The sequence below is a fragment of the Lepus europaeus genome, chromosome 19 (assembly GCF_033115175.1).
Source record: "Lepus europaeus isolate LE1 chromosome 19, mLepTim1.pri, whole genome shotgun sequence".
Classification (NCBI taxonomy): Eukaryota; Metazoa; Chordata; class Mammalia; order Lagomorpha; family Leporidae; genus Lepus; species Lepus europaeus.
This window is the reverse complement of record NC_084845.1, coordinates 4,966,100-4,983,341: the sequence shown is the minus strand read 5'-3', so window position 1 is coordinate 4,983,341 and position 17,242 is coordinate 4,966,100. Positions and strand designations below refer to the sequence as shown.

General features: G+C 46.7%; 1 protein-coding gene across 1 annotated transcript in view; it reads right to left on the bottom strand.

Annotated features, from left to right (window-relative positions):
- Positions 1–4,078: 4,078 nt before the first annotated feature.
- The window catches only part of MGAT3 (beta-1,4-mannosyl-glycoprotein 4-beta-N-acetylglucosaminyltransferase), a 65,094-nt gene continuing 51,930 nt past the window's right edge, over positions 4,079–17,242 (bottom strand). The window contains exon 4 of the mRNA XM_062177940.1: positions 4,079–6,571. Coding sequence (XP_062033924.1) covers positions 4,848–6,571 — 1,724 coding nt within the window. The 3' untranslated portion in view covers positions 4,079–4,847. The remainder of the gene's footprint in view (positions 6,572–17,242) is intronic.

Sequence of the window (17,242 nt, the reverse complement as noted above, 5' to 3'; positions counted from 1 at the left end):
TTTTGCTCAAATTCATGAACACTTTGCCAGACTTCCCTGAAATCAAAATCTTCAATGTTACAGCACTTATCTCTTCCTAGCATCACTGGTTTGTGTAATTCTTTGTGTTTGTCGTCTTCTCCTCCTCCTGCTCGACTTTGTAGCTGCTTTTTTTTTTTTTTAAGGGAAAGAGTTTATTGGGGAAAATCCAGCAGACCGGATGGAAGGGGCGAAGAGGGAAAAAAGGAGAGAAGGAGAGTATAAGAGAGAGAGAGAGACAGAGAGGAGAGGAGCTAGTGAGAAGAGAGAGAGGCGAGAAAAGAGAGCAAGCAGGAGAGAGCAGGAGAGAAGAGGGTAGCTGCTTTTATCATTAACATTATCTTCTGCTTTAAGCATCCCTTTAAAGGTGAGATGAAACCCAACCATTTACAAAAAAAAAATAATAATAATTTAATAATGTATGTAGCGGCCAGTGCTGTGGCATAGTGGGTAAAGCCGCCATCTGCAGTGCCGGCATCCCATATGGACTCCTCCACTTTTCCCAGGCCATGGCTCCTGGTTCCCAGCTCCTGGTTTCTGGCTTCAGATCGGTGCAGCTCCAGCCGTTGCGGCCAACTGGGGAGTGAACCAACTGATGGAAGACTCTCTCTTTCTTTCTCTCTCTGCCTCTCCTTCTCTCTGTGTGTAACTCTAACTTTCAAATACATAAATAAATCATTTAAAAAAATAAAACAGGGGGCTGGCGCTGTGGCGCAGTGGATTAATGCCCTGGCCTGAAGCACCGGCATTCCATGTGGGTGCCTGTTCGAGATCCGGCTGCTCCACTTCCAATCCAGCTTTCTGCTATGGCCTCAGAAAGCAGTAGACGATGGCCCAAGTCCTTGGGCCCCTGCACCCTCGTGGGAGACCCAGAAGAAACTCTGGCTCCTGGCTTCTGGCTTCGGATCGGCACAGCTCCGGCTGTTGTGGCCAACCGGGGAGTGAACCGTCGGATGGAAGATCTCTCTCTCTCTCTCTCTGTAACTCTGACTTGCAAATAAAGAAATAAAATCTAAAAAAAAAAAAAAGAGTAGAAGGAAAGAGGATAGGAGGGAGGAGGGGAATATCATTAAGTTCTTAGACTTCCATCTACAAATCATATTGAATATTAAAAACTAATTACAATTTAAAAATGGGAATAGTAATGCTGTTATAACCAATGACGTCCTTAAATTACACACTTCCTAGGGCCCTGCCTTGTGTTGGGGACAAGTCCTGTCTTCCCGCCTCAACCCATGCCTACCCCTGGGAATCAGTGTGACCCACGGAGGGACAGGGCTGCACTCCCTGGACACATGGCACGGACAGGCCCCCTTGGGACCGGGGGTCATGGGCCAGTGATTCCTGGGGGAAAAGTTTTGAACATAGCAAGGTCAGGGTGGTCTCCCTCCATAGTGGAGGAGTGGCCTGGGGTCCCTTGCTCCTCAATGTCCCAGCGTATGTTGTGATTCTGTGTGGATCACGTCAGTCCTGCATTGGGGCCCTCACATCTCTGACACTGTCCTGGCACTTGTGGAGCCATGAATGTTAGAACACTGGGCCTAACGACACTGGGTGCAGATAGTTAACGTAAAACCTAGTGGAACGTTGATTGCTCTGGAAAACCGCTAAGACAACATACTATAGACCTCACCAAGGAGCCTCTCTGCACATCTCCACCCAGCTTCTCAAGGTCCCTGTGGCGCTCTGCACCTCCCCAAACAAGCTGCCTGCTGCTCAGACGGAATGAAGCCTGGCTTCAAACCCCCACCCTCTGTCTGGGCAGCTCAGTGTCCACTGTCTCCCCCATTTCTGTCCCACCTAGAATAAAGTCTGCTCTAACTAGCCACCTCCTCGCCTTCGAACCCCAAGATCCTAAACCTAACAATGAGCATGCCCTGTCCCACGGGCCCTGCAAAGCAAAGAAGAGCCTGGCAGATCTGAGCTTCTCCCAGCTTCCTTCCCCTACCCCTGAGCCAGTGGCCTGGAGGCTGGGGAACCTGCCAGCCTGGAGAGTGGATGCCCCCACAACAGCTGAGTGCCAAGGGCGCAGGGTAAGGAAGCTATCACAGAGGGCCTGCCTGTCCATTGGGTGAACTCGGGAGGGCAACTTGGCCTGGACTGACCCAGAGTCGGTCATGGACACCCCGCCTTCCGGAGCTACCTCTCAGTCCCAAGAGGAAGCAGAGGGGGAGGCTACTGTGACTTCAAGGGAGGGGCTCCCTCAGGGGCATCCCCTTGGTTGGAAAAGAGTGGGGCCAGGGAGTCTCCTCAGGAAGCCTCCTGCTCCCTGCCTGCCCAGCAGAGGCTGCTGTGAGGCCAGGGCCCCACCCCACCTCACCCGATACTTCCCCTAGACAGAGCTATTACAAAGGAGACACCCTCCTCTCCTGGCCGATAAACCCCTCCTAAAACACCGGAAGAATCCCATGAGAAGTGGAGCAACATTGGGGGAGATGTGGCTGGGGCAAAGAGGGGCAGGGGAGGTGGTGGCCTCTCAGGAGCAGGGCCTTCCGAAGGGCGGGAGGATGTCTCAGAACCCCACCCCCAGCCCCTGGCTCACAGACAGGCTCTGCAGCCCTTGACTCCATCCTCTCGGCATCTTCAGGGCTTTCTGCTTCAGGCACTTAGGGGCATCTCAAAGGTGTGGGCACAGGCTCCAGGTCCTAGGGAGGAAGAGACCTGGGCCAGGCTTCCACATCCACACACAAGCATCCATTTACAGAGATGCCTCAAAAATATGTACAAATACACAGCCAAGCATGCGCCCATGCCCAAAAACATATGCACACGTGCACACAGTCACAGACCATTCCACAGAGCAGCCTGACATCCCAGCATCCTTGGAGGCATCTGAGGGCCCCAGGGAGGGGGCACACCCACTTTCCCAACAACTGCAGGCTCTCCCTGCACACTAGCCTTGGGCAGGCACAGCAAGAGGAGCAGGAGCAGCTTGTTCTAGGAGCTCTGAACACTGAGAGCAGGATCCTGTGACTGAAACGCTCAATTTCTACCCCTTCCTCTCCTCCTATGCCAGCCAGATGTGCTAGTTGTCTATCACATCCATTCTCTTCTCCTGCATTAACAAGAGAATCTCCACCATGGGACGGGGCACACGGCAGCTCAGCTAGACTATCTTTCAGTTACCAATGCAGCTCCTGGTGGCTCAATGACTAAGTCCTAGCCAGTGAGTTGCCACAAAAGTAACTCTGCCCTTTCAGCCTCATGCCCTTATCAGGAAAGGGTGTGTCCTTCCCTTGCCTTTCTTGTCTTCTTCCAGGCTTGGATGGCACACGTGATGATGGGAGCAGAAGCAGCCACTCTGTATTCAGATTTACAGTGTGTGTACAAAGGAAAGCAGAGTGGTGCTTCTAGCTTGGGGCCATCTCTCTGTAGACAACTGAGTTAGAAACAAGCTTTTGTGCTGTTGCATAAACCCCTGTATTTAAGGTTCTCTGAAGTACAGCATCTTAGAATGCGCTCCAGCAAACATATCCCCTGCCCCCACAAGGCAAACCAAAAGGCCTTAATGTCCTTTCTTTGGCCCAGGACCAACTCATGACCCCCTCCTGACCAAAGAGGGGCACAGTAGATGCTGGGGCTGTGTGGCCCAGGGGAAGGGATGATGGAGGGGGAGAAGCAGAACGATGCAGAAGCCTCCGATCAGTCTTCTTCCCCACTGCTCTCCAGGTGCCCCCTACTATGCAGCTCCCATCCCACCCTGAGAACCCAACTCATGGCCTTGCAAGGACTGAGACAGAAATATAAATGGGAAGTATGTGGAGGCCAACTTTGGAACAAAAAGGAAGAGTCCCCAGGGCTCCCCAAGCCCAGGGCCTGTGTCAGCTCACACAAGGGAAGGTGGGGGAGCACAGAATCGAGCAGATCCTCCCAGCAGAGGGAGGTCCTGTGGGGCAGGAGGGTGGAGTCCTCAGCTCCCTGGGCCCAGCACTTCCGAGGACAGGCAAAACCTCCACCAGTACCTCTTCCAGCTGGACGCCTTCTCATTCCCTCCACTCCTAGACATATCCTTTTTTTGTTTTTAAATAAAGATTTTATTTATTTACAAGTCAAAGCTACAGAGAGGGAGGGACACACACACACACACACACAGGTCTTCCTTCTACTGGTTCCCTCCTCAAATGGTTGTAATGGTCAGGGCTGGCCAAGTCAAAGCCAAGAGCCAGGAGCCTCATCTGTGTCTCCCATGGGAGTGGCAGAGGCCCCAAGCACTTGGGCCTCCTCTGCTACCTTCCCTGGTCATTAGCAGGGAGCTGGATCAGAGGTGGAACAGCAGGGACATGAACTGGTGCCCAAATGGGACACCAGTATCCCAGGCAGAGGCTTAACCTGTTAGGTTAAGCTGGCCCCCTGGATGTCTCCTCTTGCTCCTGAATCCCAATGTATCTATTCACAGCCTGGGTCCTCCTGGAACACCCCCTCACCCACCGCAGGTGCGAAGCTCCCGGATGGGAATGGTGGGCTTTGCCCCAGCCAGGCTGCTGCCCCCACTTCTTCCAGTTCTTGGAGGCTCCCTTCTCGAGCCTGCCCCCACCCTGCCCCTACCAGTGACCACCATGCACTCCCTAGGGGCATCTCGAGGCCTCAGCACTCTTGATTGGCAAAAGGGCTGCCTAGACAGGTAAGTTTGCTCTCTCTCCTACAGGAAGGATTTTTTTTTGTTGTTGTTGTTCTTTTTGAAGGAAAAAGCCTGACCCTTGATTGACAAGTGATCAGACAGAAGCTCTCCCCTACCATCTCTCAGGACCCATCTAGCGGCCAGGAGGGTGCAGGAAGATAACATCCGGGCAGCTCCTACCCCTACCCTGCCATGGGTGGGTGCTGGAAGCTCACACAGCCTTTGTCCGCTGGGGAGTCCAATCCGCCCCGGGCAGCGAGTGACCTGGGGTCGGGACCGAGCTCTGCTGGCCACCTGCCCCCAAGCTCTGGGGCTCCAGGTAGGGGTTGTCGAGCAGGTAGCGGAACTGGTCATAGTTCCTGAGCAGGTACTTGGGGGCATACATGTGCTCGCTGGGGTCGGCGGGTGGGTACTTCCGCTGCGAGCCATCGAACCAGCCCCCGGTACGGACCAAGCTGCGGATGTAGTTGAGGTCGCGCTTGTCCTCGAAGTTGCCCCAGCGCGGGAAGTCGCCGTTCTGCGCCGACACGAGCTTGAAGTAGATGCCCTCGGGCGTGAAGCACCAGGAGCAGTGCCAGCCGGCGAAGTGCAGCGGGCTGCCGAGCGCCCACTGCACCAGGGTGTGGCCGGTGCGGTTCTCGTAGGCGAGGAAGTCGGGCATGTGGTAGTACCGGTGGCGGCGCAGGTGGATGCCGTCCAGCCGGTACACGGCCCGCAGCATGTCCACCGTGCAGCCCGACACCACCTCCAGGCTGCCCGGCTGCTTCCAGAAGAAGCCGTAGAGCGACTTGCGCAAGTGGAAGGCGAAGGGCTCGGGCCAGCCATCGTAGAGCTTGAGGAAGAGCACGCCGTCGCGCGCGGGGATCTCGTCCGCGTCGTCCAGGATGAACACGTCGTCAGGCCGCACGTTGCGCAGGCGCGCCACGCCGTCCCGCGTGAGGAAGGTGCGCAGGTAGTTGTCGGCGACCCAGCCATCCATTCGGCCGCCGGGCGGGAAGTGGTCCAGGAAGACGTAGAGCACCTTGTGGCGGATGTAGGCGTAGGTGCCGTTGGTGAGCATCTCGCGGAACCTGAGCGGCCGCGGCTCGCCGTGGGCCGTGAAGTTGGACTCGCACACCACGAAGGCGTCCACCACGTCGCCCAGCTCGTGGAAGCGCACGTGCAGCAGGTCGAACTCGTGGTTGACGTTGAGGGCGTTGATGACGCGGCGCGGCACGGCCCGGGGCGCCAGCTGCTGCTTGGTGGGCAGGTTGGAGTAGTGCACCATGGCGGGCACGCCGCAGCTGGGCCCGTGCCAGCCGGCCAGGCACGCGCAGCTGCCCGCTGGCTCCGGAGTGCTCCGCGGCGCGGCAGGGTGGGCTTCGGCCCCTTCGGGCTCCAGCATCCTGGTGCCGGGCCTGAAGCAGACGCCCCCCGCTTGGGAGCGCACGAAGTACTTGTTGGTGACCTCCGGCAACACGAAGTCCGCCCGATGCAGCTCCTTGGCCCTGCGGGGCGCCGGGGGCAGCAGGGGCGAGCGGAAGTACAGCGGGATGGCCTGCTGGCTGCCGGCCGCAGGCGTGACGGGGGCGCGGTCCCAGAGCACGCAGGACATCAGGTCAGCGCAGAGCGAGGCCCCTTTCCAGGGGAAGGGGACCGAGGACAGGCCCTTGAAGTGCAGGAAGGAGATGAGGCACAAGCTGGCCACGCAGAGCGCGAGTAAGACCCTGTAGCGTCTGCTCTGCGACCCCCGCAGCCCCCCGCGAAGTCTCTCGCCCCATCCCAGGCTCTGCGGGTGCTGGCAGCCGGCGCCTTGCATCGCAGGTGGAGCGGGGGTCCTGGTCTCCCACACCCCACCCGCACAGAGGGATCCACGGCCTGTGTGCGACCTGTGCAGAGGCGAGTGGTGTGTGTCTTCTGGTAAAAATTCTTTGATCCCAATTTTAGCACAGATATCTGAAAGATAGGAAAGAACCACAGGCTTCAGATTAACTCAAGTTGGAAGAGGAATGTAACACTAAAATGATACTTCCATTGAGGAGATAACAATTCTTAGGTGGAAACTAAAAACATTGACTACAACGTGACTCAAATTCTTGAACAGAGGATAATCACATGTATTTCAAGTTAAGGGAACCCTACTTCAGATGCTCTGTGAAAAAAAAATCACACACGCACAAACACTAGGTCAATTTTAAAAGGCCTAATAGTGTGTTTGTCCACCATCACATCAAAATATACATGAACTAGAAGAAAAATGTCATATTTTAAGATAAAATATATTGTAAATATGCATATTCATTTCATAATAACTTAAAGAACAGCATTTTAAGAACTGATGGTAAATAATGCATAAACCTTTTGTCATGAATATGAAACATGCGAAGGAATTAATAAGTGTAAAACTAAAATGGTAATATTAGGAAGAATGCAATAAAAAATAGTGAAAGAATAACAATGTGTCCCTTGAATACCTATTGTAAAACTACTCTCATGCACAACAAGTACTTTGCAACACTCACAGCTCATTATTTTGGGCAGCTGAAAATTGATACTCAAAAATATCACCTTACAATCAAATTCATAAATAAAATATTTTAGTCCTCCAAGAAAAATCAATGGGCATATAATAAGTAGGCATGATGCAGAATTACAGACTAAGGAATTCTTGTGATTTCATCATCAAGCACAAGAGAACGCATTTCTACTGCAGAAGGAGGATGCAATGTGAAGACTGGAAAATGTGTGGAGAAAAGCTCCCATAGATTCCTTACGTCGTATCCACGCCTATTAAATTTTGAATTATGGCTTCAGGTAAATACATAATTAAGGTTCGGAACTGAGCAAAGATGACATCATAAACATCATGGTGTAGAAACTTCCAAAGGTATGCCTGCCAACACCATAGCAAATAAACTGGAAAAAACTACCAGATTCAACTTTATCAGAATTCTATGAGCTAAACAAAAGTTTGCAAAAAACATATAAAGACTAAATCAAGAAAGGGGTACCTGATTCTCAGTAAGAGAGCTTTGTGGTTTTTAAATTTACCTGTGCTTTTCCCACCTTCCATGTGGCAATTACAGATCTGAACAGCCCACATTCTGGTATTTTTCCACAGAAGAGGCAGACCAGGTCTTATTCTCAAACAGCTATGATTTTTGCTTTGACCTGCCAGGTGGCTCCCTGAAGAACTGGCTCAGAGAGCACTGCCTTTGTTAGATCAACTCAAAACACTATGACAAAATCCCAGGCTCAGTGTATGCAACATTAATATTTCCTGCAGTTTCATTTTCTGAGCTCATAATCTGAGGCATTGGCTCTGAGATTTTCACCCAGTAGAGGCACACACAGTGAGTCCAACACACAACAGGATTTTAAAAAAAGATTTATGCATCTATTTGAAAGGAAGAGCTACAAAGAGAGACAGGGAGAGACAGAGATATCTTCCATCCACTGGTTCACTCCCCAAATAGCTGCTATAGCCAGGGCTATGCAAGGCTGAAGCCAGGGACTTGTACCATCTTCCACTGCTTTCCCATGTACATTAGCAGGGAGCTGTCTTAGAACTGGAGGAGCCGGGACTTGAACTTGTGTCCATTTGGGATGTTGGTATCGCAGGCGGTGGCTTTACCTGCTGTGCCACAGTGCTAGCTCCACAACAGGGTCAAGAAGGGAAATGAGTAATTAGTGTGGAAATGTATGCAATGGCTTCATAGGACGGGTTTGCTGTTTCTTTAAATCTGTCTTTACCCCACACCAGCTCCTACAAGTTCTAGGCATAGACACATAGTGCTACCACTATGCATGTCCTGTGATGGCTATGTGAATGCCAGTACTCACATGGTACTCATATGGGATGCCAGACGCCCAGGCAAATAGGATTACTGTGCTGTAAGAGGGTCTTCAGCAGAGATGAGGAGGAAGCCTGTGTAGTGAAAAGGTAGCCGTACCCTAAGTGAAGTTTGGCCATTGCCCTTAGCTATTGGAAGAGGATTTCTAGTCCCATGAAAATTCATCCCTTAAAGGAGTGACTTTGTTTGCCCTGGAGCCTGGCCACTAGAAAGTCTGATGATGTGATTTAGGAGGAGGGCTGCAGTAACAGCCTTTAAAAGAGCTGGAGGGACTGGCATTGTTGTGCAGTGGCGTAAGCGACCACCCGCAATGCTAGCATCCCATATGAGTACCATTTCAAATCCTGGCTGCTCCACTTCTAATCAAGTTCCAATCATGTTGGGCCCCTGCACCTATGTGGGAGACCCAGATGAAGCAACTGGCTCCTGGCTTTGGCCAGACCCAGCCCTGGCCAGTTGGGGAGTGAACCAGAGGATGAAAGATTTATCTGTCCTTCTGCTTTCAAGTAAATAAGTAAATCTTTAAAACAAATAGAAAGGAGCCAGAGACCAAAGATCTATCATGGAAAGTATGTGGTGGAGCTCCAGTTAAAGCTCTGGAAGTCAAGGCTTGGGTTCCCTGGTTGACGTCATCTGTGAGTACTGTCTAATTTCAATGCTGGGAAATAACACATGCATGACACCACCAGGAGAGGTCAACTAGAAGCTATCTGGTACTTTTACTGGACTCTGCCTTGTGTGCTTCTTTCCTTAGATGATTTTAATCCATGTCCTTTACATGCAAAAACCCCCAACAGTGAGTAGAAGAGTTCTTAGTTCTGGGTATTCTTCTACAGTTGGTTTTAAAAAAAAATCCCTTCAGAGACGATAGACAGTACAACTAGATCAAGTTGTGTATTTGTCTGTTGCCAAGATCCAAAATATTGAGCCAACTATTTAATTTTAAAAATTATATTAAAATAATTTTACATATTTGTGGGCTACATTGTGACATTTCCACACATGTTTACAAAGTGTATTTATCAAATTTGGGTAATGATATTTTCCCTTCTTTGAGATAACTTTATGATTGGAGGTCTAGAGCTTCCATCTTCTATTTGTTCACAAAATATATACTAGGTTATTGTAAACTATGTCACCCAACTTTACTGGGTAACACTAGGAACTTATTTCTTATATCCATTATCCAAATGCCCTCTATCTTCACTACCCTTTAACCCTCCCAGCTTCTAATAGTCAACATTCTGTGTTCAGATTGAGGGGATATTTTTTTCTTCAGTTTCCACATGAGGGAGAACATGCAGTATTGTCTGGCTTATATAACTCAACATGATGTCCTTCAGTTTCATTCATTTTCTGCACACACACACACACACATTTTCATTATCCATCCATCTGATGATGGACCCCTTATCCATCCATCTGATGATGGACCCCTTGGATTATTCCATACCTTGGCAATAAACATGGTTCAACAGGTGTTTCTTTGATTCAGTGAGTTCATGTCTCTTGGAAGCATACCCAGTAGTGGTATTGCTGGATCATATGGCAGTTCTATTTCTAGTTTTTAAAGTAATATTCATACTTTTTTCCAAAGTGCCTGTACTAATTTACATTCTCACCAAGAGTGTATAAGAGTTCTGTTTCTCCACATCCTTGCCAGTATTTGTTGCTGTATTTTTGAGAACAGCCAATCTAACGAAGTGAGGTGGTATTTCATTGTGATTTTGATTTGCATTTCCCTGATGACTAGGGATAGTGAGTCTTTTTTCATCCACTTGTTGGCCATATGTAATTCTTTTAAGAACTGCCTATTCATGGCCAAGTCATTACTAATCAATAGTAACCCTGAATGTAAATGGCCTCAACTCTCCAATTAAAAAATACAGGGTAGCTGAATGGATTAAAAACAAGACCCATCTATTTTCTGCCTACAAGAAACACAGCTCACCAACAGACTGAAAATGAAAGGATGGAAAAAAGATATTCTACGCTAATGGAAAGCAGAAATGACCAGGTGTACCTTATCCTAATATCAGACAAAATAGACTTTAACATAAAAACCGCTAAAAGATCAACGAAGGGCACTTTGTAATGATTAAGGGATCAATTCAACAGGAAGATGTGACTATAATAAATGTATATGCACCCAATTTCAGGGTGCCTGGCTATTTAAAACAAATGTTAATATATCTAAAGGGAGACATAGACTCCAATGCAATAGTAATAGGGGACTTTGGCTGGTGCTGTGGCTCACTAGGCTAATCCACCACCTGCGGTGGTGGTACTCTGGGTTCTAGTCCCAGTTGGGGCGCTGGTTCTGTTCCAGTTGCTCCTCTTCCAGTCCAGCTCTCTGCTGTAGCCTGGGAAGGCAGTGGAGGATGGCCCAAGTGCTTGGGCCCTGTACCCGCATGGGAAACCAGGAGGAAGCACCTGGCTCCTGGCTTCAGATCGGCACAGCGTGCCAGCCGTAGCAGCCATTTGGGGGGTGAACCAATGGAAGGAAGACCTTTCTCTCTGTCTCTCTCTCTCACTGTCTAACTCTGCCTGTCCAAAAAAAAAGTAGTAATAGGGGACTTCAACACTCCACTTTCATCGGTGGACAAATCAACTAGACAGAAAATCAATAAAGAAACAATGGAACTAATCTAAGCTATGGACCAATGGACCTAATTGGTATCTATAGGACCTTTCATCCCACAGTTGCAGGACACACATTCTTCTCATCACTGCATGGAACTTTCTCTAGGATAGACCATATGCTAGGCCATAAAGCAAGTCTCATCAAATGCAAAAAAATCAAAATCATACCATGCATCTTTTCTGACCACAATGTAATGAAGCTGGAAATTAATAACTCAAGAATCTTGAGAACAAATGCAAACACGTGGACACTGAACGCTCCTGAATGAACAGTGGGTCAGTGAAGAAATCAAAAGAGAGGGATCGGCACTGTGGCAGCAGGTTAACGCTCTGGCCTGAAGCTCCAGCATCCCATATGGGTGCTGGTTCTAGTCCCGGCTGTTCCTCTTCTGATCCAGCTCTCTGTTATGGCCTGGGATAGCAATAGCAGATGGCCCAAGTCCTTGGGCCCCCGCACCCACATGGGAGACTGGGAAGAAGCTCCTGGCTCATGGCTTCGGATTGGTGCAGCTCCGGCTGTTGCAGCCAACTGGGGAGTGAACCAGCAGATGGAAAACCTCTCTCTCTCTCTGTCTCTACCTCTCTGTGTAACTCTGTCTTTCAAATAAGTAAAATAAATCTTTTAGGAAAAAAAAAGAAATTAAAAGAGAAATTAAAAAATTTCTGGAAATGAATACCACAACACAACATATCAAAACTTATAGGAGGGGCTGACGCTGTGGTGTAGCAGGTAAAGCCGCTGCCTGCAATGCCAGCAACCCATATGGATGCCGATTCGAGTCCCAGCTGCTCCACTTCTGGTCCAGCTCTCTGCTATGGCCTGGGAAAGCAATAGAAGATGGCCCAAGTCCTTGGGCCCCTGCACCCACGTGGGAGACCCAGAAGCAGCTCCTGGTTTTGGATCAGTGCAGCTCCAGCTGTTGCAGCCATTTGGGGAGTGAACCAGCGGATGGAAGACCTCTTTCTCTCTCTCTCCCTCTCCCTCTCCCTCTCCCTCTCCCTCTGTGTAACTCTGACTTTCAAATAAATAAATAAATCTTTTAAAAAAAACTTATGGGATACAGAAAAAGCAGTGTTAAGAGAGAAGTTTATAGCAATTAGTGCCTGTACAAAAACTTGGAAAGGCACCAAATAAATTAGCTATCAATGCATCTCAGGCTACATGCCAACAATTGAAAAATCTAAAAGAAACGAATAGATTCCTGGACACATACAACCTACCAAAAGCAAATCCTGAAGACTTAGAAAACCTAAACATCAATAACTAAGATGGAGGATGAATCAGTAGGAAAGACCCTTCCCAAAACAAAAGCCCAGGAACAGATGGCTTTACTGATGAATTCTACCAGACATTTAAACAAGAACTAATTCCAATTCTTCTCAAGCTATTCAAAACAATTGAATGGGAATCCTCCCAAACTCTTTTTTATAAAATATTTATTTATTTGAAAGTCAGAGTTATACAGAGAGAGGAGAAGAGGCAGAGAAAAAGAAAGACTTCTCATCTGTTGGTTCACTCCCCAAATGGCTGCAACAGCTGGAGCTGGGCTGATCTGAAGCCAGGAGCTGCTTCCAGGTCTCCCATGTGGGTACAGGGGCCCATGGAATTGGGCCATACTTTACTGCTTTCCCATACACATAAACAGGGAGGTGGATTGGAAGTGGAACAGCTAGGACTTGAACCAGAGCCCATATGGGATGCTGGCACTGCAGGCAGCAGCTTTACCTGCCAGGCCACAGTGCCAGGCCCCCAAAACTCCTTCTATTAAGCAAGCATTGCCTTAATTACCACATCAGAAAAAGAAACAACAGAGAAAGAGAATTACAGACCAATACCCCTGATGAACACAGATTCAAGAATCCTAAGCAAAATATTGGCTAATATAATCCAACAACACATCAGAAAGATCATTCACCTGGATCAAGTGGGATTTATCCCTGGGATGCAGAGATGGTTCAACATTCACAAATCAATAAATGTGATACATCATATTAAAGCTGAAGAATAAAAACCATATGATTATTTCAGTAGATGCAGAGAAAGCACTTGATAAAATACAACATCCTTTCAAGATGAAAACCTTAAGTAAGTTGGGTATAGAAGGAAGATTCCTCAATACAATAAAGGCAATTTATGACAAACTCACAGCCAGCATCTTATTGAATGGAAAGAGTTGGAGGCATTCCCACTAAGATCCTGAACCAGATAAGGATATCCACTCTCACCACTGCTATTTAATATAGTCCTGGAAGTTTTAGCCACAGCCATTAGGCAAGAAAAAGAAATCAAAGGGATACAAATTGGAAAGGAGGAAGTCAAACTATGCCTGTTTGCAGATGATATGATTCTATATATAGTGGAACCAAAAGACTCCACTGAGAGACTATCAGAACTCATAAAAGACTTTGGTAAAGTGGCAGGATATAAAATTAGCACACAAAAATCAATAGCTTTTGTATACACAGACAATGCCAGGGCTGAGAAATAACTTTTAAGATCAATCCCATTCACAGTATCTACAAAAAAATTAAATACCTTGGAATCCATTTAATGAATGTAGTCAAAGAACTCTATGATGAAAATTAGAAAACATTACAGAAATAGAAGGTACAAAAAAATTAAAAAACATCCAGTTTCGTGGATTGAAATAATATCATCAAAATGTCCACATTACCAAAAGCAATTTACAGATTCAATGTGATCCCAAACAAAATACTAATGACATTCTTCTCAGATCTAGAAAAACTGCTAAAATTCATATTGAAACACAAGAGAAACCGAGTAGCTAAAGCAGCCTTTTACAATGAAAACAAAGCTGGAGGATTTCAAAACATATTACAGGGGGCCAGAGCTGTGGCACAGCAGGTTAACGCGCTGGCCTGAAGTGCAGGCATCCCATATGGGCACCAGTTCAAGATCCAGCTGCTCTACTTCTGATCCTGCTCTCTGCTATGGCCTGGGAAAGCAGTGGAAGATGGCCCAAATGCTTTGGCCCCTGCACCCACAGGGGAGACCTGGAAGAAGCTCCTGGCTCTTGGCTTTAGATTGGTGCAGCTCCTACCATTGCTGCCAATTGGGGTGTGAACCATCAAATTCTCTCTCTCTCTCTTTCTGTGTGTGTGTGTGTGTGTGCAACTCTTTCAAATAAATAAATAAATCTTAAAAAAACATATTACAGGACAGTTATAATCAAAACACTCTAGTACTGGCCAAAAAAAAAAAAAGACATGTAAACCAATGGAACTGAATAGAAACTTAAGAAATTAATCCACACATCTACAGCTTGTCTTTGACAAAGGAACTAAAACCAATCCCTGGAGCAAGGGTAGTTTCTTCAATAAATGGTGTTGGGTAAGCTGGATCTCCACATGCAGAAGTATGAAACAAGATCCTGACCTTATACCTTAGACAAAAAAAAACACCCAAAATGGATCAAGGACCTAAATCTATAACCCGATACCATCAAATTAGTAGAGGCATTGCAGACAACACAGTGTCTGCAAGACATTGGCATAGGCAAATCCTGCTTGGAAAAGATCTCAGAAGCACAGGCAACCAAAACCAAAATAGACAAACGAAATTACATCAAATTGAGAAGCTCCTGCACTGCAAAAGAAACACTGAGCAATGTAAAGAGGCTACTGACAGAATGGGAGAAAATATGTGTAAAATATGAAAACAATAAAGAATTAATATTCAGAATCTATAAGGAGCTCAAGAAACACAACAACAACAAACAATCCAGTTAAGAAGTGGGCAAAGGACTTGAACATGCATTTTTAAAAAGGTTTTATTTATTTATTTGAGAGGTAGTATTACAGACAGTGAGATGGAGAGACAGAGAGAAAGGTCTTCCATCTGCTGGTTCACTCCCCAAATGGCCACAACGACTGGAACCGAGTTGATCTGAATCCAGGAGCCAGGATCTTCTTCTGGGTTTCCCACATGGGTGGAGGGGCCCAAGCACTTGGATCATCTTCTACTTTCCCAGGGCATAGCAGAGCTGGATCAGAAGTGGAGCAGCCAGGACTCGAATCAGCACCCATATGGGTTGCTGGCATTGCAGGCATAACTTTTCAGTTATGTTGTTTTTGCGCTATGTTTTTTGAGTTCCTAATATTTCTGGATACTAACCTTTTGTCAGATAAGTAGCTTGAAAATATTCCCTCCCATTCTGTCATATATTTCTTCATCCTTAGGTTTCCTTCACTATGCAGTTTATGTATTTTATATAATTCCATTTGTCTAGTTTTGCTTTGGGGGTCTTATCCAAGAAATCATCACCTATACGAATGTCTTTAAATGTTTCCCCTATGTTTTCTTCTGGAAATTTCATGATTTCATGTCTTACATTTATATCCTTGATTCATCTTGAGTTAACTTTTGTACCTAGTGAAAGAAAGGTAGGCATCTAATTTTATTTTTCTAACCCTTTGCTCACTTCTTAATTCCTGTTGTTGAATAGGTATAGATAATTCTGGTGACCATTTAACACTTTTGAATCAAAAGGAAGCACTGGTTTATGTAACAGTTAACAGAATGATAGAATCTGCCAGTTAAACCATTTGACACTGGTGCTTTTCTTTATGAGGGACTTTAATAAAGATATCTCTTTCTTCTATATAGTGTCTGTTTTAGACATTGTATCATTGCTAAGGTTAATACTGATAAAGTACATTTTCCTAGAATATTTTTATATCAACATTTCCAAGTTAATTTGAGTACAATAATTTCTACTATAAATGGCTGGCCTCATGTTCCACTTTTTACTCTCATCAGCTATCCTTTTGTACTTTTTTTGTCTAATTCTGTTTATTTTATGAATAGTTAAAAATGATGCAAGATACAAAAATTAAGGATTGCCTTGATTTGGGGTAGAATTGAGCAAGATACACAAAGCTCTTTGCAAGTTCTTCATAGACCAAGCCTTAATAGTTCCTGCACCTTCCAACTCTTTCTGCTTTCAGAGATCATGAAAAAGAAAGAGCCTATCCCAAATCACTGACAGTCTCTTTGAAGATACTCACAAAAAACTTCTAATTGGTTTTTATAATTAGCATCTGTGAAAAGTTTGTCAGCAATGTTCTCAGCTCCCCAACCCTGCACTGTCATTGCCACTAAAGGTGAAATGATAATTGCAATTCTGAAGGGAGGGGAATTCACAGAAACAAACCTTTATCTCAAGCCCTCAATGCCTCCCTCCTACACAACCCAAGCTTCATACCGAGTCCAACATCCTGGCAGAGGAAAGAAGTACAGTAAGTATTTTGAATTTCACTCTGGCAGAGTCAGTAAGGAAAGGAAGTAATATCCTTAATCATTTTTAAAAGCTTTATTTATTTGAAAGTTAGGTACACAGAGAGGGGAGGGGGAGGGGGGAGTAGAGAGAGAGGTCTTCCATCTGCTGGTTCACTCCCCAATTGGCCAAAATAGCTGGAGCTGAAGCCAGGAGCCAGGAGCTTCTTCTGGGTCTTCCTCTCGGGTGCAAGCCCAGGGACTTGGGTCATCTTCCACTGCTTTCCCAGGCCATAGCAGAGAGCTGGACCAGAAGTGGGGCAGCCGGGATTCAAACTGGTGCGCATATGGGGTGCTGGCACTGTAGGTGGCAGCTATGCCACAGCACTATGCCACAGCACCGGCCCCAACTCAATAATTTTTTGATAGATAACACTACTAATCTGTTACTGAAATGACAGCAAATAAATCTTTCTGCTGTGAAACTAATATCAAATCAATTTTGTACTCAATAAATCCAATCTGCACACAGTAAAGTTTCCTGTAGTATTAGACTATAGTGTACGGCATCTTACTAGGGTCCTTAAAAAAAATATATATATATATATATATATATATGTATATATGTGTATATATATTTTTTAAAGTAAGAGCTACAGAGACAGAAGGAAAGATGAGGGAGAGAGAGGTCTTCCATCCACTGGTTCACTCCTCAGATGGCTGCAATGGTCAGCACTGGACCAGGCCAAAATCAGGAGGCAGGAGATTCTTCTGGGTCTCCCATGTAGGTGGCAGGGGCCCATGCATTTGTGTCATTTTCTGCTGCTTTTCCCAGGCTATTAGCAGGGAGCTGGATCAGAAGTGGAACAACTGGGACATGAACCAGTACCCATA